The 26,746-nt window shown below is 38.4% G+C and overlaps 1 protein-coding gene across 5 annotated transcripts in view; it reads right to left on the reverse strand.

Moving 5' to 3' along the window:
• Nucleotides 1-26,746, reverse strand: part of ZNF385D (zinc finger protein 385D) — a 1,067,118-nt gene that overhangs the window by 495,331 nt on the left and 545,041 nt on the right. For 3 of the 5 annotated variants that reach the window (XM_051858860.2, XM_051858859.2, XM_051858861.2), the window contains one exon: nucleotides 20,797-20,922. The exons of the other annotated variants lie outside the window; for them this stretch is intronic. In XM_051858860.2, the coding sequence (XP_051714820.1) occupies nucleotides 20,797-20,851 (55 nt within the window). In that variant the 5' untranslated portion in view covers nucleotides 20,852-20,922. The remainder of the gene's footprint in view (nucleotides 1-20,796; nucleotides 20,923-26,746) is intronic. 5 annotated transcript variants of the gene reach the window in all.

Raw genomic sequence — 26,746 nt, forward strand, 5'->3', positions numbered from 1 at the left:
TCCACTCTGCCTGTCAAAAAAAAAAAAAAAAAAAAAGAAAAAATAAATAAAACAGGCAAAAAAGAAATGCCTCTGTATAAAAGTAATGCTACAAATATAGTTTGTCTAATTTTGTTTAAAAAACCTGACAAATTCATTTATTAGTCATCTAGCAGTAATTAAAGACCTATTGTATTCAAAGATGCTACTGTGGAATACAGAAGAACACAACATAATTCCTTCCAGGGAACAAAGAGTCAGAGTAGGGGAATGCCATGTGCGTAAGTGATTATAATATTCTTGTAAGTTGTTTTATGATAGGTCTAGCCTAGATAGGTTCAAGATCACTTTTCACCTTGACGGAACAAGGAAGCAAGCCTTAGCCATTCTCGCTCACTGCCTAAAAGATAAAGGTTGGAATTTATTTCTTGCCCTTGGATCTCAGTTGGGTCTCTCACCCTATTGCCTTTACACCCCTGCATTCTCTTCCAGGTTCCCAAGGCCCCACAGGGCCCCCTGAAAGACCATCTCCAGGAATTCACCACTGCCTGCTGTCCCCACCCTCAACCCCATCCCTAGCGCTCCTAAAATATAAAAAGGCTTGGCCCCTGGGTCAGGGCCTTCTATCTCGTGTTCCTTCAATGCGCATGCTGGCAATCAGTCACCCACCTCTGTGAATTCATTTTCTCTGGATAAATTCAGTCTGGCTATAGATTCGAACTCAGCCTCCTCTCTTCTCTGTGCCTCTTATCCTGACATTTTTGGTGCCCCATGTGAGGAGGCACCAATCTGCAACTGTTTTTCTAACACATCAGAATTTAATTCGATGTCTACTTTTTGACCCAAATTTTTTAGGCTGCTATCATAATAGAAAAGTTAAAAAACAAACAAACAAAAAACAAAGCAGGTTTCATGCTTCTGCAACTTACATTAAGTAGGCCAAGCATAAAGCAGTCTTCAAACAGCTGAAAGGAATTCCAAAGGGCTAATATCAAAAGTATTCTATAATCTATTCAACACTGGAGTCAAGAGAATTAAATGTAAGGAACAGCATTGTAATGTGATTAGCCTGTGATGATCCACAGCCTGTGAAGGGCAAAGACATAGTCTGTGCTTATACAAGAAGCAATGCCATAATTTATTATCATGTGGGTTAACTAATTTGCAATTAGAAATAAATAGGTCAAAGTGATACATTTATCAGTCAGAAATCAATAGGGTTAAAAACGTTCATGTTTTTACATTATATTATCTAAGATACACTATGCTATGGAACTGGCATAAAAATCAACACATAGCTCAATGCAACAGAAGAGAGCCCACAAATGAATCCACATGCATACAGCTAACTAATTTTTGACAGCAGTGCTAAGACCATCCGTTGCAGTAAGGACAATCCCTTCAATAAATGATGCTGGCAAAACTGGCTGTATATATGTAAAAGAATGAAATTAGATCCATACCTCTCATCATATACCAAAATCAACTCTAGATGGATAAAAAACCTAAATTTAAAATGTGAGACTATGAAGCTGCTGGAAGAAAACAGGGAAAACATTTCAAGACATTGGTGTAGGTAACAACTTCTTAGATAAGACTATCAAAGAACAGGCAACAAAACAAAACTAAACAAATAGGGTTATATGAAACTCAGAAGCTTCTACACAACAAAAGTAAACAATCAGTAGGATGAAGACATCCAACAGAATGGAAAAAAATATTTGTGAGCTACCTATCCAAGAAATGATTAATATCCAGAATATATCAGCAATATCAAAAACCTCAACAGTAAAAAAAAATCCCTTTAAGCCGGCGCCGCGGCTCACTAGGCTAATCCTCCGCCTTGCGGCGCCGGCACACCGGGTTCTAGTCCCGGTCGGGGTGCCGGATTCTGTCCCGGTTGCCCCTCTTCCAGGCCAGCCCTCTGCTGTGGCCAGGGAGTGCAGTGGAGGATGGCCCAGGTGCTTGGGCCCTGCACCCCATGGGAGACCAGGAAAAGCACCTGGCTCCTGGCTCCTGCCATCGGATCAGCGCGGTGCGCCGGCCGCGGTGCGCCGGCCGCAGCGCGCCGGCCGCGGCGGCCATTGGAGGGTGAACCAACAGCAAAGGAAGACCTTTCTCTCTGTCTCTCTCTCTCTCACTGTCCACTCTGCCTGTCAAAAAAAAAAAAAAATCCCTTTAACAAATGGGCAAAGGATCATACTAGTCAGTTTTCAATAGAAGAAACAACAAATTCTCAACAAATATATGAAAAAATGCTCAACATCACTAGCTCTCAGGGAAATGCAAATCAAAATCACAATGAGATATCACTTCACTCTGGTCAGAATGGCTACTATCCAAAAGAACGTAACAAGTGCTGGTGAGAATGTGGAAAAAGGGGGACATTTATGCACTGCTGGTAGGAATGTCAATTAGTGAAGCCACTGTGGAAAACAGTATGGAGATTTCTTTAAAAATCAGAAGTAGACTTGCCATAGGAGCCAGCAATCCTCCTATTGCTTTATACCTAAAAGACATAAAGAAATTCTATCAAAGAGATACCTACACCACCATGTTTATGTTTATAGTAGCCTCTTCACAGTAGCCAAAATATGTAATTAACCAAAATATGGAATATTATTTAGTTATAAAAAGAATTAAATTCAACCATTTGCATAAAAATGGATGCAACTATAGGATATCATGCTAAGTGAAGTAAGCCAGACACAAAAAGAAAAACACCACATATTCTGCTTTATACATGGGAATAAAATTTAAAAAAGGAAAAGAAATAAAAAATAAAAGAAATGCCTGTATGTGTCACTATTGCTGCAAATACAGTTTTTTCAAACCTGGTCTTATGTCTTTGTCAAACCAATGGTTAAGAATGTTATATTACTCTACTTTTAATGATTTGTGATTATTTTTTTCTTTTAACTTTTATTTAATGAATATAAATTTCCAAAGTACGACTTATGGATTACAATGGCTTCCCCCCCATACCGTCCCTCCCACCCACAACCCTCCCCTTTCCCACTCCTTCTCCCCTTCCATTCACATCAAGATTCATTTTCGATTATCTTAATATACAGAAGATCAGCTTAGTATACATTAAGTAAGGATTTCAACAGTTTGCTCCCACACAGAAATATAAAGTGAAAAATAATAGATGATTTTTTTTAAGGATGATGAAATCAGAGCAGACCTATTGTCATGTTTAATCCCAGTGAGGGTCAAGTTGGGAATTGATAATTTCTTTTTTTTTTTTTTACAGAAGATCAGTTTAGTATGCATTAAGTAAAGATTTCAACAGTTTGCACCCCCATAGAAACACAAAGTGAAATATATTGTTTGAGTACTCGTTATAGCATTAAATCTAAATGCACAGCACATTAAGGACAGAGATCCTACATGAGGAGTAAGTGCACAGTGACTCCTGTTGTTGACTTTACCAATTGACACTCCTGTCTGTGGCATTAGTAATCTCCCTATGCTCCAGTCATGAGTTTCCAAGGCTATGGAAGCACTCTGAGTTCTCTGACTCTTATCTTGTTTAGACAAGGTCATAGTCAAAGTGGAGGTTCTCTCCTCCCTTCAGAGAAAGGTACCTCCTTCTTTGATGACCTGTTCTTTCCACTGGGATCTCACTCACAGAGATCTTTTGCCAGAGTGTCTTGGCTTTCCATGCCTGAAATACTCTCATGGGCTTTTCAGCCAGATCCGAATGCCTTTAGGGCTGATTCTGAGGCCAGAGTGCTATTTATGACATCTGCCATTCTATGAGTCTGCTGAGTATCTCACTTCCCATGTTGGATCACTCTCCCCTTTATTTATTCTATCGGTTAGTGTTAGCAGGTACTAGACTTGTTTATGTGCTCCCTTTGACTCTTAGTCCTTTCATTATGATCAATTGTGAACTGAGATTGATCACTTGGAATAGTGAGATGGCATTGGCACATGCCACCTTGATGGGATTGAATTGGAATCCCCTGGTATGTTTCTAACTCTACCATTTGGGGCAAGTCAGCTTGAGCATGTCCCAAATTATACATCTCTTCCCTCTCTTATTCCCACTCTTATGTTTAACAGGGATCACATTTCAGTTAATTTTCAACACTTAAGAATAACTCTGTGATAATTACAGAATTAAACCAGTCATATTAAGTAGAACAGACAAAAAAACTACTAAGAGGGAAAATGTATTAAGTTGTTCATTAACAGTCAGGGCTATGCTGATCAAGTCACCGTTTCCCATAGTGTCCATTTCACTTCAACAGGTTTCCTTTTTGGTGTTCAGTCAGTTGTCACCGATCAGGGAGAACATATGGTATTTGTCCCTTTGGGACTGGCTTATTTCACTCAGCATAATGTTTTCCAGATTCCTCCATTTTGTTGCAAATGACTGGATTTCGTTGTTTCTTACTGCGGTATAGTATTCTAAAGAGTACATATCCCATAATTTCTTTATCCAGTCTACCGTTGATGGGCATTTAGGTTGGTTCCAGGTCTTAGCTATTGTGAATTGAGCTGCAATAAACATTAGGGTGCAGACTTCTTTTTTGTTTGCCAATTTAAATTCCTTTGGGTAAATTCCAAGGAGTGGGATGGCTGGGTTGTATGGTAGGGTTATCTTCAGGTTTCTGAGGAATCTCCAGACTGACTTCCATAGTGGCTTGACCAGTTTGCATTCCCACCAACAGTGGGTTAGTGTCCCTTTTCCCCCACATCCTCACCAGCATCTGTTGTTGGTAGATTTCTGCATGTGAGCCATTCTAACCAGGGTGAGGTGAAACCTCATTGTGGTTTTGATTTGCATTTCCCTGATTGCTAATGACCTTGAACATTTTTTCATGTGCCTGTTGGCCATTTGGATTTCCTCTTTTGAAAAATGTCTGTTGAGGTCCTTGGCCCATCTCTTAAGTGGGTTGTTGGTTTTGTTTTTGTAGAGTTTCTTGATCTCTTTGTAGATTCTGGTTATTAACCCTTTATCTGTTGCATAGCTTGCAAATATTTTTTCCCATTCTGTCGGTTGTCTCTTCACTCTCCTGACTGTTTCTTTTGCAGTACAGAAACTTCTCAATTTGATGCAATCCCAATAGTTGATTTTGGCTTTGACTGCCTGTGCCTCCCGGGTCTTTTCCAGAAATTCTTTGCCTGTGCCAATATCTTGAAGGGTTTCTCCAATGTTCTCTAGTAACTTGATCGTGTCAGGTCATAGATTAGGTCTTTAATCCATGTTGAGTGGATTTTTATGTAAGGTGTAAGGTAGGGGTCTTGCTTCATGCTTCTGCACGTGGAAATCCAGTTTTCCCAGCACCATTTATTGAATAGACTGTCCTTGCTCCAGGAATTAGTTTTAGATCCTTGATCAAATATAAGTTGGCTGTAGATGTTTGGGTTGATTTCTGGTGTTTCAATTCTGTTCCATTGGTCTATCCATCTGTTTCTGTACCAGTACCATGCTGTTTTGATTACAACTGCCCTGTAGTATGTCCTGAAATCTGGTATTGTGATACCTCCGGCTTTGTTTTTGTTGTACAAGATTGCTTTAGCTATTCGAGGTCTCTTGTGCCTCCATATAAATTTCAGCACCATTTTTTCCAGATCTGAGAAGGTCTTCGGTATCTTGATTGGTATTGCATTGAATCTATAAATTGCTTTTGGGAGAATGGACATTTTGATGATGTTGATTCTTCCAATCCATGAGCATGGAAGATTTTTCCATTTCTTGGTATCCTCTTCTATTTCTTTCTTTCAGGTTTTGTAATTTTCATCGTAGAGATCTTTAACGTCCTTGGTTAAGTTTATTCCAAGGTATTTGATTGTTTTTGTAGCTATTGTGAATGGGATTGATCTTAGAAGTTCTTCCTCAGCCATGGCATTGTCTGTGTATACAAAGGCTGTTGATTTTTGTGCATTGATTTTATACCCTGCTACTTTGCCAAACTCTTCTATGAGTTCCAATAGTCTCTTAGTAGAGTTCTTTGGGTCCCCTAAATAAAGAATCATGTCATCTGCAAAGAGGGATAGTTTGAGTTCTTCCTTCCCAATTTGTATCCCTTTAATTTCTTTTTCTTGCCTAATAGCTCTGGCTAGAACTTCCAGAACTATATTGAATAGCAGTGGTGAGAGTGGACATCCCTGTCTGGTACCAGATTTGTGATTATTTTAAAATAACTGTATATGAGTGAAATGGTCATATTTACATTTTATTCCTATTTCTAACCCTTGCCTATATTTCTGGTAAACCAAGGTCTTTTTGCTTTTTATTTGTTGAACTCTTTATTTAGTGGAGCATTAAGCTCTTGACGATAACCTAAATTAAAGTGTTATCTCAAAACCTAAGAGAAAGACACACACACACATAATATTCTTGGAATTGTGTCTATGAACTACATTGAACCTGTTCTCTTTGTATTTATATATTAACACAAAAAAACATAGAGTGTCCAACAGTTAAATAAAATGAACTATGTTAAAATGTGTATAAGGGATCTTCAAAGAGTTCATGAACACTTTGTATTATAAAATAACTATGCATTGACTGAACTTTTTTGCATCAAAGTAAATTTATCTTTTTATTTCATTTTCCATGAAATTTTTGAAGTGCTACATGCAGCTAACAGAGAATTCTCAGAATTTTTGTGGTTGAATTGTATAATGCATGAAATGAGGACTTTTATGAGAATTTAATGTATGAGTTTTTTTCTCAGTTATACAAGTTTCACGTATTTCATATATACAGGTTTAGGATCACAGTGATATTTCCAACCCTACCTTCCCTTCCATCCACACTCCAACTCTTATTCCTCCTCCCTCTCTGCTTCCCACTGTTTTTTTTTTTTTTTTTTTTTTTTTAGTTTTATTTAAGTTATGCAACTTTCATGTATTCCATAGAGAGAGAGAGAGAGATTTAGGAACAAAGTGATACTTCCCACCTTACCCTCTCACTCAAATTCTATCCCTTTTTCCTTCTCCCTCTCATATTCCCACTCCTAATTTTTACAGAGATTTATTTTCAGTTGCATCCATTTTGCTTCAAAAGACAGGATTTTTTTTTTACAGCTGAGTAGTACTCCATAGTGTATATATATCATAATGTCTTTATCCAGTCAATAGTTGATGGATATCTGGGTTGATCTGATATCTTAGCTATTGTGAATTTCTGAACTACAATGAACATGGGGGGTACAGATAACTCTTTCACATATGCTGGTTTCTTTTGGTTTGGGTAAATTTATTTATTAATTTGAAAACAGCAGAAGGGGGAAGGTGAGGAGAAGAGGAACAGGAAAGGAGGGGACCATAATCCACTGCCTCCCAGGAGGCAGGAGGCTGGATCAGAATCACACGGTAGCCAGGACTTAAACAAGGCACTCTGACAGAACATACGGACATCCCAAGTGGTAGTTTAACCTACTGTGCCACATGCCCATCCCAGTTATGGCTTCAGTAATTAGTTATTGGAACAAAATCCTCTTGGTACATATCTGCTTCAAATCACAACACAGCAAAAAGAAAACATTAACAGAAATTGAAAGCAACAACAGTATTTTTACTGGACATTAGAATCCCATAGCACACATATTTTTAATTTTTAAAAATTATCTTCAGTATATTTTTGTCATATTGGCATATTAATAATATACTTATTGCTTATTTCTTCTCCAGGCCTTCATTTTTCTTCATTTTACTAATCCTCTGAAATATTCCCTGCTTCCATTTTCAGGGTTATCTTCAGAACTCAGATTTTTTTTTCCATTTTAGCAAGCTCTTTTTTTTAAAAAAACTTTTAAAGTGAGTTCTAAAAGTCTGCCATTAACCCAAAATATGTATTTAAAAGTTATATGGAAAGGTAAATCATATTATTTCACACATGCAGGTTGGATAGAAAACAACAATACTTTCCAACATTTAAGTAGCTTAAAAGATAGTATGTTTTTACCTGAATTGAGCACATCACTCTTGATTATAGTAATATTTGCCTTGACTGCATTCTTATTACATTATGGACATGCTATCCATCTGTTTCAGGGACACTTGAGGCAAACAGCCTTTCTGGTTAGACCTTATTCAGAGGTGAAAATTTATGCTCTCTCATATTCTACAGATTGCCAACAACACAGAAGATTATAATGCTGCAACATCAGCTGGCAGAAACTATGGAAAAAAACAAAATTCATTTTGTCTGCATTTCACTTGGATTTTTTTTTTCATTTCAAATTGCCTATTCTCTCTCCTACAAAAGTTCTGTGATGCTTAACATTTTTAGAGACCCAGAAACAACATTATACAATCTCATTAACACATAGATTAAACCAACAGAAAAAGATTACTCTATCCTTTCATTTAAGGACTATCTTTGCAGTGCTAATGAGTTGCTATATTGTGACAGGGTAGAAGCATAATGTCAAATAGTTTAACATTAGGATAATACTAAAAATCCTCTTCAGAGGCAGACAAAGATATTGTTTTACTAACTTCCCTAAAACACAGCTATCAAAATGTGGTTTTCTATTATTTTCTATTATTATGTTTATTAATAACTATAATGCCACACAGAAACACACACTTTTAAATCTATGATCTTGCCTCCATGAAAGCGTCTTTCCTAAAGTAGGTACACGTAGTACATTCAGACAGTAGCCTAGACAGCGACAGGCTTGAGTAAATGCTGCTGAGAGTATAAGGTTGGCAAAATCTACTGACTCCAGTAATCACCATTAAACCATGTTCCAAGGGATCAATAATGGATAATTGACAAGGAAAATATAGACCTAAAAAGTATTGCATGTTCTAAGGAAGCCAGTCAGATGTGCTATGATAAAAGTCATCATGTATTTAGTCTTCACTGCTTTAGAAAAGGGAAATATTTTATGCTCCATGGTAATTTGTTAATGTCACCTATTTTAAGTACAGATTAGAGTTCTATACCGTAAGACAGAAATTTAACATTGTAGTCAATTTAACATAGTAAAAAGCTTCTAGCAAGTATAGTATTAAAAGATATTAATGAAGTAAGATGCGGCTCTCTTAAATATAAAATTACAATGAGCAATAGGTCAATTTTATCTTTAACTTACATAAAAATTGTTAAGTTCAATAGTTTTTTTTTAAATGACTCTTTCCAGTAAACATGATAAACCTTAGAAAAGATAGTATGCTTCTATGCTCTATACCAGAATTTAAAAAAACTCTTCTAAATATACAAAGTATATACTGCTATTTTTAGATGTGAACACTCATTTCAAAAAGAAATACTCATGCACTACATAAATTACACTTTCATGTTTCAGGAATATTTCAATGATAACTAAATATTTTAAGAATTACCTTTCTTCCAACAAAGCTTATGTCCTTCCTGAACAATATCACAATTCATGCACAGCTGCACAGTTTTAACCCCTTTTTCTTATAGTTTAAAATATCCAGTTATTCATTCCTCAAAGGAATACATACAAATATCTCACAAGTACATGAAAATACACTATCACTAATCATCAGGAAAATGCAAATCAAAGCCAAAATCTGTTATCACTTCCCTACAAGTAGATCAGCTTTTATCAAAATGGCAAAAGATAACAAATAATAGTGAAGATATGGAGAAGGAACTGTTGACACTGTTGAAGGAAATATACAATCTCTGTAGAAAACGGTAAAAGCTAAACATAATACTAGCAGCAAACCAGCCATCTAACTACATAGTATGTATATAAGGGAAATGAAATCAGTTTGTTAAAGAGATAGCTGCACTCTCGTGTTTACTGTTGCAGTACTTACAATAGCCAAGAAATGGAAACAATTTATGTGCCCATCAACTGATGAATGGATACACAAAATGTGGCAAATATATCCAATGGAACACCGTTTAGCAAGAAAAGGGATGAAATCCTGCCATTTCCAACAACATGGATAGAGGTCATTACCTTAAGTGAAGTAAGCCAAGCACAGAGCGACAAGTAGCACATGATTTCACTCATACATGGAATCCAAAAATGTTGATCTCACAGAAGTTAAGAGTATAATGGTGGGACCAGTGCAGTGGCATAGCGGGTAAGCTGTTGCCTGCAGTGTCGGCATCCCATATGGGCACTGGTTTGAGTCCCAATTGCTCTACTTCCTATCCAGCTCTCTGCTATGGTCTGGGAAAGCAGTAGAAGATGGCCCAAGTCCTTGGGCCCTTGCCCCTGTGTGGGATACATGGGAGAAGCTCCTGGAACCTGGCTTACGAATGACCCTGCTCCGGCCATTGTGGTCATTTGGGGAGTGAACCGGCGGATGGAAGACTTTTCTCTATCTCTATCTCTCTCTCCCTTTCTCCCTCTGCCTCTGCCTCTCTGTATCTCTGCCTTTCAAATACATAAATAAAACTTTTAAAAAAGAGTATAATGGTAGTTAAAGGGGAACAGTGGAAGAGGGAAGGTTGACTATTAGTACTAAGCTGTAGACAGGAGAAAAACGTTACAGTGTTCTACTGTACAGTGAGGTAACTAATAGACAATGATAATCTACTGTATATTTCTCTAAAAACAAAAAACTGGAAGAATTTTGAAAGTTTTACAATAAGGAAATAGTAAAGGTTTGAGGATATAAAGTTGTTTACTCTTACCAGATATTACATAATGTAAACATTAATCAAAACATTACATGGTATCACATAAGTATGTACAACTATTTATATTACAGTTAAAAATTAAAATTGCTATAAAAATTAAAGATAAAGAGTCTAGGCACTGAAGGCAGGGTATACAGATGCTGAGCAATTGATCCTTTACATATATTTTTTATTTTCATTTCTTAAATTTATTTTTAATTGACAAATAACAATCATGTATACTTATGGAATACAATGTGATTTTCTGATCTACATATACTTTATAGAAAGGATCAAACTGTTTAACATACACATCACCTCACCAATTGACCCTTTTTATGAGACAATTTTGGAAATCTCTTTCAGAAATTTTTAAATACATAATACATTATTATATACTGTAGTCACCATACAGTGCAATAAATCACTAGAACTTACTCCTCCAGTCTAACCTAAACTTTGTACTCTTCCATTAACTTCTTGCCTTTCCCTCTCCAACCAGCCTCTGGTAAAAACACTTTTACTGTATGTTATTGAGAAGTTGACTTTAAGATTTTACATCAAGGTGAGATCATATAGCATTTGTCTTATGTGCCTGGGCCATTGCACTTAGCATCATGTCCTCTGGTTCCATTCCTGTTGCTGCTGCATATAATAGAATTTCCTCCCTCTTTAAGATTTAGTAATACTCTAATATGTACCTATTACACATATCCATTTATTCATTCACTCATAGATACTCTGGTTTCTTTGTGAATAGCGCTGCAATGAACATGGAAGTACAGATAACTCTGGCGTGTTGACTTAATTCTTTAAATACATACCCAGAAGCTATATCAGTGGATCATTCAATAATTCTATTTTTAGTTTTAGCGCCAACATAAAGAGTAAACCCAAGCTTTGCTTTCATTATCCTACCAGAAAGACTATCAACTGTGACTCCCTTGAGCTATCATTGAACAAACAAATCCTTTCTTCTACTTAACTCTACAACATGTAGATGATGTGATTCACGTAGGAACCAGCATGAAGCCACTATACAAAAACTTGCAATATGAGGTTCCTATCAATAATAACTTCTGTGTGGATAAGTTTTAGGGCATCAGCCATACAAACTTCTCATTCAAATGTTTTTTGTCACTCTTACCAAACTTTAGACTGTATCTGAATCACACATGTGCTTATGTCTGTGTGTAAATTTGTATGTGTGTATGTATGTGTGTACCATTTTACCCCATGAGTTGGCTGTTAGAATTTATGAGCGTGCCACTGCTTAGAGTAATTCTTATGCTCTCTCTCTCTCTTTTTTTTTTTTTTTTTTTTTTGACAGGCAGAGTTAGAGAGAGAGAGACAGAGAGAAAGGTCTTCCTTCCATTGGTTCACCCCCGAAATGGCCACTACAGCTGGCACGCTGCGCTGATCCGAAGCCAAGAGCCAGGTGCTTCTCCTGGTCTCCCAGGCAGGTGCAGGGCCCAAGCACTTGGGCCACCCTCCACTGCCCTCCTGGGCCACAGCAGAGAGATGGACTGGAAGAGGAGCAACCAGGACAGAATCCGGCACCCCGACCGGGACTCGAACCCGGTGTGCCAGCGCCGCAGGCAGAGGATTAGCCTAGTGAGCCAAGGCACTGGCCTCTTATGCTCTTTTACATCCCACATTCAGAATCTGACCAAATCTCATTTCTCCATCACAGCTGTTGTTTAAGCACCATCTCTTACTTCTTAACAGGTCTTGTTTCCACCCTTAAGCTCCTTGTTTACTTTCAGAGAGAAGTCAGAAATATATTTTCGAAAATGTAAAAAGGATCATGCTACTTGTCTGCTACAGAGAGACAGCTTGTTCTCTCAATCAGAATGTCTGTTGCTTTCACTAAGCCAGGTAATTTCCCTGAATGCCTTCCCAACTCTGGTCTCATTTGTCAGTTACAGTTACCTTGTTTGCTTTATTCTTGTAATACTGGATCCTCGCTAGACTTCAAACCACTGAGCATGCTCTTATTCCAAGTCCTTTGTACATGGTAGCTCTCCACCCAGAATATTCTTCCCCATTTGGATTTACAGAGCCTCATTCTCTCACTTCCTTCTGAGATATACTCCAGTGTCAACCTGTTAAAGATCTTTGATAGTCACATACTGACCCCACAACCCCCCTACCTTAGCAAGTCTATCTTTTAGACTTTGCTTAACTTTTCAAATTATGTCTTCTTATCACTACTTGGAATATTATTGAATATTTTAACAAGGTATTGATTGTCAGATCAGTTCAGTGAAGTACAAGCTGCTCGAAGGCAATGATTTGTCCTATCTGCAGAGCTACTCCTATAGTTTTGAATAGTGCCTGGAATGTAATATGTTCTCAATAAATAATTCTTGAACAAAACAATGTGTGAACAGTTCACCTTATAACGCATCTAGGCATCTTTGTAAGAGATTCATGATGAAGAATGGGATGGGAGAGGGAGTAGGAGATGGGATGGTTGCGGGTGGGAGGGAGGTTATGGGGGGAAAAGCTGCTATAATTCAAAAGTTGTACTTTGGAAATTTATATTTATTAAATAAAAGTTAAAAAAGATAGCAACATGAAACTAGTATTTTCTTTAAAAAATCTGAACATAGAAACAAACATAGAAATTACTCCATGATCTGATAAGTGATGATTATTGACAAAATATTTTATGATATAAATAATAAAAATCATATGCACTAATTTAAAAATGTGGCTTATATTTCATATTATCATATTTAACATCTATATTTGCATTTACAGTTCATATCAAAGATATAATTTGTTATAAATATGTAAACATACACAAAATGGAAGCAACACACAAATTTATTAATATTGATACATAATTACATATGTGTGGGGACACTGCCTTTCACAGTACAGCCATAATAATGTCTATTTCTATTTGTATTTGAGCATTCTGAAGTTCCTTTCCACAAGCTGAACAGAAATACTAGATTGTAAACTCTTTATAAAAAGAAACATCTTTTATTGCATATATATATTTCTAGCACTGTATATAAACTGGAATTCAGTAGACCTGTTTTATGAAAGAATGGAAGTCTATTGAATTAAAGATACTAAGGACATTATAGATAAGTATATAGGAATATGTTGCTAGTCTTCAGCAATAACAACACATTCTTAGTGATAAGAGTTTAAAAATTATAGCACTGAATCTGACTTCAAGTTGTATTACTTAATATACAATCTTTTACACTTAAATGGTCATAACACCTCAATAAAGTCTTACTTTTCAGATGCTAAGGTCATAATGAAATAGTTGCTATTCAGTGTGTGGCAGTTAGCTGAGAGACACAGAGTTTGCTGAGCTGGCACACTTAAAGTTTTGAAGGGCAGGAGCATCAACAAACATAACAGTTTAACTTTAGCAAATTTTGCAGTCACTACTAAACAGCCTTGATAACATATTTTCTCTACAGATATAGTTGGAGACCTATAATGTGGAGTATTGGGGGTATACAGCCAATAACATTAGTATTAATAAAAAGGGCATTTACAAAAAGTTTTAACTTGTGTTTACAGTTGACTGGCCATGGTATGCTTCCAAAACATAACTGTTACCATTATTCATATAAATAGAAAGCATATACCCAGATCAAATAAAGACTACATCATATAATTCAGTATAATTATCTCTTTTAAAGTTTATTTTCATCTGTATCAAATAAGTTTTATAAACTTTAAATATTTTAATGAAAATGACATATAAAATGTAGATATCTAGATGACAGGAAGATAATGCTATTAATTACATACATTCATATAGATTTATGAGGGTACTTCAGAAAGCTCATGGGCAAATATGTTTACTTTGGTGTAAAAATTTTTAAATCCATGCAGTTTGTTGAGAATATGCATTTTCCATGAACTTTTGAACCATTCATGTAAGTGTTCACGTAAAACACAATGCGCTATGTCGCTCCCCCTCTTCGTGGAGGAACGACACAGGACCCTGCGCTGTTCTTTCGTCTGCTCGGCCCTCCCCGGGTTTGCTGCTGGTTCTTCCCGGGTTGGCTACCGTCCCTTCCACCTCCGTGGAAGGGCGGTTCCCCCTGCCACTTTCCCCACTTCCGCGGGGGAGCGGCACACCGCCGGCCGGCTCTCTCGGGGGCTGCTCAGGTGTTCCTTCAGATAGATGTTCCCCTTAGATGTTCCTGGTGCATGTTGTCTCTCTCCTCCTTTATAGTCCTCTTCCACCAATCCCAACTCTGCTACCCACACGCCGAGTATGCTGCTCTCCTCCAATCAGGAGCAGGTCCTGCTGTTTATTGGTTGAACTGGAGGCAGCTGTGTAGAAGCTGTTTCCTCCTCTCCCAGCGCCATATTGTGGGAGAGCAGATGCATAGAATGTCTTAATTCGAGTAACAGTCTAGTCTGAGTTGCTCCCCACAGCACTATTAAATAGCTTACATGTTCTATCTATCTATACACACATGCACATACACATATACTACATCATGTTATAGCACTCAGTATCACAGCAACCCCAATAACTGTATTTTTAAAGTTAGTTTACAGATAATATCATAAAATTTAAAGGAATTCTACAAAAGCACACAGCTAGTTAGTGGTAGAGTTAAGACACAGTCTCAATTCATTGACTATTGATATATATAATATAGTGTACTGTTCCTCATACTTCAACTTATTACTGTATGTTTTTTGCTTGGTAAAAAAAATAATGTGAGATCACTCTTAAAATTTTATGTCTACAGTACAGTATCATTAATTCTAAACACTATGCTGTGCAGCACATCACCAGAACTTGGTCATCTTGCAAGAGTAAAACTTCATGAACACAGAATAGCAACTCCCCATTGTCCCCACCCTCAGCATCCAGTAACTTCCAATTCTTTTCCGCCTTTATGAGTTCAATTTACTTTAGACAACTTACATAAATGGAATCATGCAGTATTTTCCCTCTTGTGGCTGGCTTATTGCATACAGCACTATGTCCTCAAAGTCCAAGTATGTTGTTGAATATTGCATAATTTCCTTTTTTTAATGGCTTGAAACCAGATTTTCTTTATCCATTCATGCTTCAATGGGTGAGTATGTTGTTCCCACCTCTTGGCTACTGTGAATAATGTTGCAATGAATACATCTGTAAAAATATCTCCCTGAGGCCTGTACCACGGCTCAATAGGCTAATCCTCCGCCTGCAGCACCAGCACACCGGGTTCTAGTCCCGGTCGGGGCGCTAGATTCTGTCCCGGTTGCTTCTCTTCCAGTCCAGCTCTCTGCCGTGGCCCAGGAGGGCAGTGGAGGATGGGCCATGTGCTTGGGCCCTGCACCCCATGGGAGATCAGGAGAAGCACCTGGCTCCTGGCTTCAGATCAGCGCGGTGCGCTGGCCGCAGCGGCCATTGGGGGGTGAACCAACGAAAAAGGAAGACCTTTCTCTCTGTCTCTCTCTCTCTCTCACTGTCCACTCTGCCTGTCAAAAAAAAAAAAAAAAAAAAAAAAGTCTTCTTGAGACCCTGATTTCTGGGGGATACATATCCAGCAGGATTTTTGGATAATGGGTAGGTTTAGTCTTGCTGTTTTTTTAAATCTCCATTTTTTCACAGCAGATGCACCATTTTACACTCCCACCATCAGTGTACATGGGTTTCAATTTTTCCACATTCTTGCCAACACTTGTCATTTTTTCTTTTTTTCTATTTAAGTAATGGCCATTATAACAAATAAAATGGTACTTGTTTCACTGAGGATTTAGTTTGCAGTTCCGTGATGATTAGTGATATATATTTTCCTATATTTGTTGCCAATTTTTATATCTTCTTTTTTATAATTTCTACTTAGTTATTTTCATTTTATATGAAAGGTAAAGACAGAGACAGAGATCTTTGATCCATTGGTTAACTCCCCAAACGCCTGCCAACAGCCAGAGATGGAACAGGCTGAAGCCAGGAGCCAGGACTAATCTGGGTTTATCACAAGGGTGGCAGGTATCCAAGTACTTGAACCATCACCTGCTACACCCAAGGCGTGCATTAGCAGGGAACTGGATTGGCAGCAGAACACAAATAAGTGCTCTGGTACTGGATGCAGACATCCCAAATGATGACTTAACTACTGGACCAAATGTTCACCCCTATATATCCTCTTTGAGGTCCTTTCCTGTTTCTTAATAAGGTTATTTGGTTGTTACCACTATGACATTGCATGATTTCCTTATTTTTTGTATATTAACCCAACATCAGATAGATGGTATGGAAATACATTCTCCCATTCTGCATGTTGCCTTTTCAGTCTTTTTATTTTGATGCAGTTAACTTGTTGGCTACACACATGTGAGACTGCTTTTCCATTGTTCCATATGTCCATCTTTAGAACAGTACCATATTATTCTGATTTCTATAGCTCTGTAATCTTTTATAATTATACTGTATGTCTCTAATTAAGTACAAAGACTTTTCCAACATGTAGTTTGTCTTAAAATCAGGAACTGCAAGACCTCCAGTTTTGTTCTTTTCCAATATTATTTTTAGCAATTCATGGTCATTTGTATTCTCTTAAAACTTCAGGATTTTTTTTTTCTATTTAAACAAAAATGTCATTGAGATTTTGATAGGGATGGCATTGGATCTGTTTTGGATGTCTTCCAACTCATGAACATGGGTTGTTCTTATTTCTTCTTTAATTTTTTTTCTCATTATATTTTGTCATTTTTACTGTATCTTTTACCTCCTCAATTATGTTTATTATATGTATTTTGTTCATGTGGATGCTATCTTAAATAATATTGTTTTCTTCTATTAGTTCTAATAGAGTCTGCATGTATACCTATGTGTGTGCATAACAAGTAGGATTCCCTACATATCAGATCATGTTATCTGTGAGCAGAGATAGTTTTACTTATTCCCTTCAAATTTGGATATTTTTTATTTCTTTTTATTGCCCAACTGCCTGTTAGAAATGCTAGCACTTATTTCTGTGGTCCCATCTTTCACCCTTTTCGGTTTCACATTTCCTGGCAGTGAATTGGAACACAACTTCCATTGCTTCTTTCTTCCTTGTAGTTTCTGCATTCTTGTCTTTGAGGCCTACCTGGATCATTCTCTTTTTACCTCATATTTTATTAAACTGCATTGCTGCTTGAATCTGTCCCTTCTGAAGTTGCCAGATGTAGCATCCCTTCACACCAGTTAGACTTTCACTTGCTTGATAAAACCCTTGCGTCCCTACAGAACTCACTCCTCAGTCTTATGTCCTTAGGATATCCAACCTGTCTGAAGGCAAAATGTTTTGGATGCTGCTAAGTCACCTCTCTCTTCTGTTCTGGGTTCCTCATAAATGCAATATGCTCTTGCTTCCCCTTCAACCAATCAAATGCAGTGCAGCCTTTGATTTCTACACCTGAGCCCACTCCTAGCAGCAGCAGAAAGGTCGTTTTTTTGTCACTGTTATCACCATCATCACGACTACCCCAACTCCATTTGTACAGCCACAAATATTAGCTCTGCTCAAAAGAGCAGATTTGGCAGTGTTAGACTGGTTAGCAAGTGTTTCCTACAGTCTCACAAGCAATGAAATAGGAACTTAGCAATTAAAAACTTTAATATCAAATTAGCATTGCTATGACATTGACATACAGAGATTTAAAAGCATCAGTTCCCAATGGATTAGAAAGTAAAAACCAAGGGAATACAAAAGCTTGTACTTCATCATAGATTAAGAAGCATTGGTTTATAGTCTTTCAAAGCATTTTTACACAACCATTAAATTTATGCCATTGCCGGCGCCGTGGCTCACTAGGCTAATCCTCCGCCTAGCGGCGCCGGCACACCGGGTTCTAGTCCCGGTCAGGGCGCCGGATTCTGTCCCGGTTGCCCCTCTTCCAGGCCAGCTCTCTGCTGTGGCCTGGGAGTGCAGTGGAGGATGGCCCAGGTGCTTGGGCCCTGCACCCACATGGAAGACCAGGAAAAGCACCTGGCTCCTGGCTCCTGCCATCGGATCAGCACGGTGCGCCAGCCGCAGCGCGCCAGCCGCGGCGGCCATTGGAGGGTTAACCAACGGCAAAGGAAGACCTTTCTCTCTCTCTCTCTCTCACTGTCCACTCTGCCTGTCAAAAAAAAAAAAAATTTATGCCATTGTCTGCATCTTCTTAATTTAAAGTAAAGTTTGGTAGAAAAAGTCCAAAATACATGTCTTGTGCATTTTTCTTTATATGCTAAGAAAAGCTCACAATGATGATCTCCAAAGTAGAGTAGATAAAATAATTTTTGGATTATTTGATGATCATCAAAGAGCCACTGGCTCTCTAAGTTTTACTTATTAATGCAATTTATTTATTTTTTTATTTATTTTTTGACAGGCAGAGTTAGACAGTGAGAGAGAGAGAGACAAAGAGAGAGTTATAGACAGTGAGAGAGAGACAGAGAGAGAAAGGTCTTCCTTCAGCTGGTTCACTCCTCTAATGGCCGCCACGGCCGGCGCTGTGCCGATCCGAAGCCAGGAGCACGTGCTTCCTCCTGGTCTCCCATGCGGGTGCAGGGACCCAAGCACTTGGGCCATCCTCCACTGCCCTCCCGGGCCACAGCAGAGAGCTGGACTGGAAGAGGAGCAATTGGGACTAGTACCCGGCGCCCCAACCAGGACTAGAACCTGGGGTGCCAGTGCCGCAGGCAGAGGATCAGCCAAGTGAGCCACAGCGCCGGACCTATTAATGCAATTTAATCAAGCACTGCCTTCAAGAAAATAAGAGTAAAAAATAAATTTATTCTTTCTATTCTGGATTACTTTAAAAGCTGATTTCTTCCTTTATTAATTTATCCCTTCTATCAATTGACATTTATTACATTTATGGACACTTACTAAGTCTCAGGCCTTGTGCTCAATGCTGGTTATCATGAAGAAAAAAGAAAATAACTTTTCCAAAATGAGTTCATAGGTAGAAAATAACAGAAGTTAGGGCACGTCTTCTCATATTTTATATAATTCTTTTAGCATTTGGAATCGTCCAAAACTCAATTTTCCTCTTTTGTAGTACAAAAGCTTTGAAAAGATTTTATCTAATGTGGAAATAAAATTCTTCACAGCTTTACCCTGCTGCAAGCTACTAAGCACTAGCTTCTGTCTAAATGTTCTTTCCTTTTCTAATTGCTTTCCTTAGGATCGCTAATCTTCCAAAGAATCATTGTTTACATTATGCCTTTGCCCATTAACCAGAGAAGCATTTCTTTACACCCTTTCTGCATTCTGAGGAAGGATTAAGAGTAACTGTTAGCACAATTAAAGCTCAGTTTAATTTCTATGATCCATTTGCATTTGCAGTAAAACACCAGGACTGTGAACTCCTGAGGGTTTTGAGTACCTTGAGATCAGGTTTATTCTCCTGCCCTAAGTGACCTGTTCAGCAAGAAGGCAAAGGCTTGTCCCAGGGAACACAAAACACTGGGATTCACCATCCAAGGTCATTCAGGATGTTCTGTTTGTACAGGAATGGGGATTTTAATAACCACCCCACTTTGACTCTAAAAAACTGAGCATCAATTCAGCTAATACTGTATCCAAACACCTACGGCAGCTTGAAGCAGAGTCTCAAGAGCACAGTGGCCTGAAATTTTGATCCACTAAGGAAATCAATTCAAGAGGAGGTGCCCTCAATATATGACCCATTCTCTGGGCCTGTGATTCTAGCCAGCATGCACATTCCCAGAAACATGTTAGATTAGAAGGATGACAGTGGTGTCACACAGACTCCGGTAGTTATTTAAAGTTAATTAATTTAACCCGACCTTTCCATAGAACTATAAGACACAATGGACTACTAGTGATAATTGATTCTGGAGAGCCTCGGAGATAGTTGGAGGAAAACACAGCTGTGCTGTGCAACAGCTCTTGTTTGCTTTGGATTACGGACTATTTTTAGTACTTAGTTAATAAAGCTGATTTTCTTAAGGGGCCTCCAGTGGAATGCATGAGCTGCCCTGTCAGATGCAGATGGAATTGGGATTTGCAATGGATAAACCTAAGAAATTAACTCCACCAATGCTGACTGTTAACAGCTGTGGCACTGGGGTACCTGTTTGTTGAGCTATGGTTGTAACAACCTATTTCATGATTTCTCAAAATGTACTGTTGAAATTGCATAGAGACTCAGTTAAGTCCAGTTTGTCTATTTTATGCATTGATTCTTTATGAATTTTAACTGTAACAGTAATAACGGAAAGAGTTCAGGAGATAATAACAAGCAAAATACATTACGTGCTCCTCTGAAGTGCTTTGCATATGAAGTCCTCTTCCACCTTAAGGTGTTCATCTTTTGCCATCAGACATCTCTGAAATTGTGTGTTAGGATAATGTGTCTTGGAGTCTGCGGGATCTCAGGCTCTGTAAAACAGAGCAGCGATGCAATCTCCTAAGCAACAGAGTTCTTGTTATTGCTCCAATCTCAGCGATGAGGAAACTAAGGCACAGAGAGAATGTATGCAGGAAACAGCAGAGTTGTGAGACTTGTGCTGTGGTGCAGGGGGTCAAGTCACCATCTGCAGCACTGGCATCCCATATGAGTATGGGATTGAGTCACAGCTACTCCACTTCTGATCCAGCTCCCTGCTAACGTGCCTGTGAAAGTTGCAGATGTCCCAAACACTTGGGCCCCTGTGCTCACGTGGCAGACCCAGAGGAAGTGCCTGGCTCCTGGCTTCAGCCCTGCCAAGGCCTTGATCTTGTGGCCATTTGGGGAATGAACTAGCTGATGGAAGCTCTCTCCCCTCTCTCTCTTTCTCTCCCTCTCTGTAACTCTGACTTTAAAATAAATAAGCAAATCTAAATAATAATAGTTAAAAGCAGAGTTGTGACTTGAATGCAAGCAGCTGGCTCCAGAATCAAATTCTTAATTACTATGAGATGTTTCATGGACTCATTTAGAAATGATTCAGGCACTGTGAGAACAAATCTGTTTCATAAGAAACTATAATGATCAGTTTTATAGAAATCCCATTGGTATGAAGAAGGCATTAATCTGTGTAAAATAGAAACTAGACAGTATTTTGTGTGTGTTTACAGAGAAATGTATCATACCGTTGAAATCTTTCTAGTTTGCTTTTTTTCAATCAATAATATTTGCATGAAATCCTTTTCACTTTTTAACTTCCTTCTTAATACTGCATAGACTTCCACTAAATGAATGGTCATGGAATTGATTGTCATGTTTACATTGTTGAAACAGCACTGCAGGCCGGCGCCGCGGCTCACTAGGCTAATCCTCTGCCTTGTGGCGCCAGCACACTGGGTTCTAGTCCCGGTTGGGGCACCAGATTCTGTCCCGGTTGCCCCTCTTCCAGGCCAGCTCTCTGCTGTGGCCCGGGAGTGCAGTGGAGGATGGCCCAAGTGCTTGGGCCCTGCACCCACATGGGAGACCAGGAGAAGCACCTGGCTCCTGGCTTTGGATCAACACGGTGCACCAGTCGCAGCGCGCCGGCCACGGCGGCCATTGGAGGGTGAACCAACGGCAAAAGGAAGACCTTTCACTCTCTCTCTCTCTCACTGTCCACTCTGCCTGTCAAAAAAAAAAAAAAAAAAAAAAAAGAAAGAAAAAGAAAAAAGAAACAGCACTGCAAAGATACAGTTTTACATATTCTCAGTTAGACATGTAATTCTTCAGATAGAGTCCAACAAGAGGACTTTCTGGTTAATGGCCTGCTTCAATTGTCTACTTAGAAGATTTAAATATTTTAGCTATAACACATCAAACATGTTCCTAAGTTTAGCAAGTTATTACAGCTACAGAGAATGTACTTCTTAAACTCATTTGAAGGACTCCTCTGAATATATTTGGAGACTCCCCTATAATACCATTTGTATTCAAGGTCTTACATACCCTAAAGATATTTTATAAATAAAATCCTTTTGGAGAGAAGGAGTGTAGGACAGAACTTGCTGCAAAGAGTAGTTCTGCAGTGTTACACTACCAGAAAGAAATAGGTGCCTTTGGGGGCTGGCACTGTGGCCCAGTGGGTTAATGCCCTGGCCTGAAGTGCCGGCATCCCATATGAGCACCGGTTCTAGTCTCGGCTGCTTCTCTTCCAATCCAGCTCTCTGCCATGGCCTGGGATAGCAATAGAGGATGGTCCAAGTCCTTGGGCCCCTGCACCCAAGTGGGAGACCCAGAAGAAGCCCCTGGTTCCAGATCAGCGAAGCTCCAGCCATCTGGGGAGTGAACCAGCAGATGGAAGACCTTTCTCTCTGTCTCTACCTCTCTCTATAACTCTTTCAAATAAATAAAATAAATCTTCTTTAAAAAAAGAAATAGGTGCCTTTGTTATTCTTCTTCATTTAAATATCTCCCCAATTCGTAAAACACATCAAGGTGGCAATATTTTACTTGTCACAAATTACAGTAACAAAGCACGATGATTTTGGTCCTCTCTACTCCAAAGTGTATATTTTCATGAAGTATTTCTGCCCCACTGCAGTTTTGTGTAAATGACAATGTCTGCTCCATGGAGGATATGCAGGATCCCTTCCCTGCCATCTCTTCAGTTACAGCCCTGCCTCTCAGTTACTTTCCAAACGCTTCATCTTGTTCTGACTATAGTTGTTTAGCAGTAACAGCAGTTATGTCACTGGAACACCTAATAGGAATAGCAGGATTACAAGTTTAAAATCTTACAGGCTTTTGTGGATGAACTGATCTGCTATAAATGTCATTCTTCAAAGGCAAGAAGCTATTAAGATAAACTTACTACTTTACACATCAAGTCCTCACACACTCTAAATACAGCGCTTTTCTCACAGTTGCTGTAATATTCCTCAAAACTTCAATTAAAAACTAGTCATCTGGCTTAGGAACACATAAACATCATGTAAGTTACTGTCTCTGGGCCTCTGGGGGTTGCATTCAGAAATTCACCAGAGAGTCCTCCTTTGGAGATTTGCTGACAAGCTTCAACCCCAGAGAATGACCGGTTATATAAGACTTCAGTTGGTTTCATGTCATTCCTTTAGTCTTAACTGTGGACAGACAGGAAGACAGTTGACTTTCTTTTTTTTTCTTATTTTTTTCTATTTTATATAAAGGGAACAAATTCCATATATACAGCTTTAAGAACATAATGACACTTCTCACCCTATCTTCCCTCCCTCATTCCTTCCCTCATTCCCACTCTCTTTCTCCTTTTCTTATCTCTTTTAATTTTTGCAAAGACACACTTTTAATTTACTTGATAAACAGAAACTTAACCTCCTACTAAATAAAGAATTCAACAAACAGTAAGTAGAAAAACCATTGTTCCACAGGAGTATAGGCAAGTGCTACAATAATAAATCTCAAAATGTCGATTTTGTTCATATACATAATTTTTCGTACTTCATGTTAGTTACCACAAATAAGGAAAAATATATGGCATTTTCCCAGTTAACACTCTTTATTCTGTAACTTTCCCTTTGAAAAGAACATGCAAATGGAGAAGCATTTTTTTTATAACCTCAAACCTTTAGGAACATCTGCTATATTAGTTCTTGGCCTGGATTTGGCTCTGCATAGCAGCCATAAAGCTAAACAAAGCAAAATATTTTGTAAAAATACTATGCATTATGGCCAGCACCGCGGCTCACTAGGCTAATCCTCCGCCTTGCAGCGCCGGCACACCGGGTTCTAGTCCCAGTTGCCCCTCTTCCAGGCCAGCTCTCTGCTATGGCCCAGGAGTGCAGTGGAAGATGGCCCAAGTGCTTGGGCCCTGCACCCCATGGGAGACCAGGAGAAGCACCTGGCTCCTGCCTTCGGATCAGCACGGTGCGCAGACCGCAGCATGCCGGCAGTGGAGGCCACTGGGGGGTGAACCAACGGAAAAGGAAGACCTTTATGTCTCTCTCTCTCTCACTGTCCACACTGCCTGTCCAAAAAAAAAAAAAAAAAATACTATGGATTAGGAGGACATGGTGGTGCAGCAGTTGAAGCTGCCACTTGGCTGCTCATATCCCATATCAGAGGGCCTGGAATAGCTTCCCAGCTTCTTTGCTTCCAGTCTAGTTTCCTGCCACTGCACCTTTGAGGCTGCAAATAATGGCCCACACACTTGGCTCCCTGCCACTCCTGGGGAAGACCTGGATGAAGTGCTTAGCTCCTGGCATCAGCCTGGCCCAGCTCCTAGATATTAAGTTCATTTGGGGAGTGAATCAGTAGACAGGAAATCTTTCTATTTGTCTCTCTAATTCTACATTTCAAATAAATCTTTTAAAAATACTAAAAAATAAAAATATTATGTATGTAGGTAGCATGCAAGCCAAGTCAAATCAAGTGTTTCAAATCACATTATGGCTTCCTACTCTAGCCTTAAGGGCTCCAGGAATATAGAAATGATATTGAAACAGTGATTTCACTACTTAAAATGTGATCTGGATCAGCACGTTCAGCTTCCAATAATCATGGCATGGAAAGACACAGGTTGGGGGCCCCAACCCAGAGCTTCTGGATTACATTTTAACAAGATCCCTTGCTTTTCAGACAATAATATTCAAAAATGGCTGAACCATATCACTTTATATAATTTGCATTAGACCAAGTACATGAGCAGTTGCAACACTATGTTTTGCTGGTTAATCATGCAGAATTGTTTTATAACGAGTATTGCTACTTGGAAAAATTCCCAGTTTCTCCACTCCTCCCTCAGAAAAAAAAATGCAGAGTCTTTAGCTAAAGGAAAAAAGTCATTATGAATCTCATGCCTCATGCAAATAGTGTTTGTACTTAGAATAATTACAACAGAGAACAGGACAGAATTTAACTCTCCTCAATGTTTAATAAATCGTCATTAAGAGATTATTTTGAAAAAAATTTATTGATGGTTACTTAAAGGTCACATATTCATCCTTTGTCTCCTTCCACATTAAAGAAGTAATATTATATCATCTATGGGTTAGTTTGTATGTAGACAAGATTATTAGCTGTTTTGTCTAGATTTATGACAATGTCTTGGTCAATTCTCTTTTCATCACTAGACCTTATTATTATTTAATCATACAATCTACAAGAATTAGTGCATGGTAGAAAATCAAATTAATTTGAAAGTGAGAAATGTATTAATATATTTTAAAATAATGTATTTACCTTTTAAAGTTAACCAAGAAACTCCTCCCATCCCCCAAGCAAATGTAAAAATTTTTCTAACTAGATAATATCTTGCTAAATAGACCATTTTGATTTCACATTTTTGACCTTCCACCTCTATAAAATGAAGTTTTATCTGATCATGAAGTTTTTATGCTATAAATTCAAATATAAAAATTTGATTATGTAACACTACAATTCATTCTCAGCCATGATATTTCATGATATGAATAAATACTTTCAGTTTGATAGCTTTTCCAAAAATTCTTGAAACCTTCACAGGCATAGGTTTAAATAAACTTACTGAAAATGATGAGAAATGGATTTTGGTGAGGTATGCATGATGCTTACTACACAGCAAAATAAAACAAACAAATAAAAACTAAAGCATACTGACAACAAAACTGAAGGTCATTTAATTTTTCCATATTTTATAAAATCATTGTCCCGATGAGCCTGAAATTTAGATTTGAGAAAAACATGATTTCTTATTGAAACAATGAATTCTCCAAATTCCCACCCCTGTTGTTTCAACAGTTAATGCAGGCTTAACTACACATACGATAATTGTTCTCAGATTGAGACATGCCATACCATCACATCCATTTCACCATTCTCAACAGGAAATTGTGGTTACTCAATCAAATGTCTTAGCTTTCAAAGGTAATGAAGTTTTTTTTTTTTTTTTTTTTTTTTTTTTTTTAATGCAGATACAGAGATATAGGAAGACAGAGAAAGAGAGAAACAGAGAGGATTTCCCATCTGCTGTTTCAATCCTCAAATGCTCGTAACAGCCAGGGTGGAACCAGGTTGAAGCCAGGATCTCAGAACTCAACCCAAGTTTCCTTCATGGATGGAAAGGTCCCAACTACTCTAGCCACCTTCTGCTGCCTCTCAAGGTGTACATGAGCTGGAAGCTTGAATTCAAAACAGAGCAGGAATCAAACCTAACCATTCAGACATGGGATTCAGACATCTTAAGCTGCATCTTAACCATGGTGGCAAATGCCCAGCCTAGTTTAATGTGTAACACAAGATATAATGCAGGTAGTTTTCAGAGAGCTAAGGAAGACATAGGGTAAAGTTTATCTGATTGACTGTAAT

The sequence above is a fragment of the Oryctolagus cuniculus genome, chromosome 4 (genome assembly GCF_964237555.1).
Source record: "Oryctolagus cuniculus chromosome 4, mOryCun1.1, whole genome shotgun sequence".
Classification (NCBI taxonomy): domain Eukaryota; kingdom Metazoa; phylum Chordata; class Mammalia; order Lagomorpha; family Leporidae; genus Oryctolagus; species Oryctolagus cuniculus.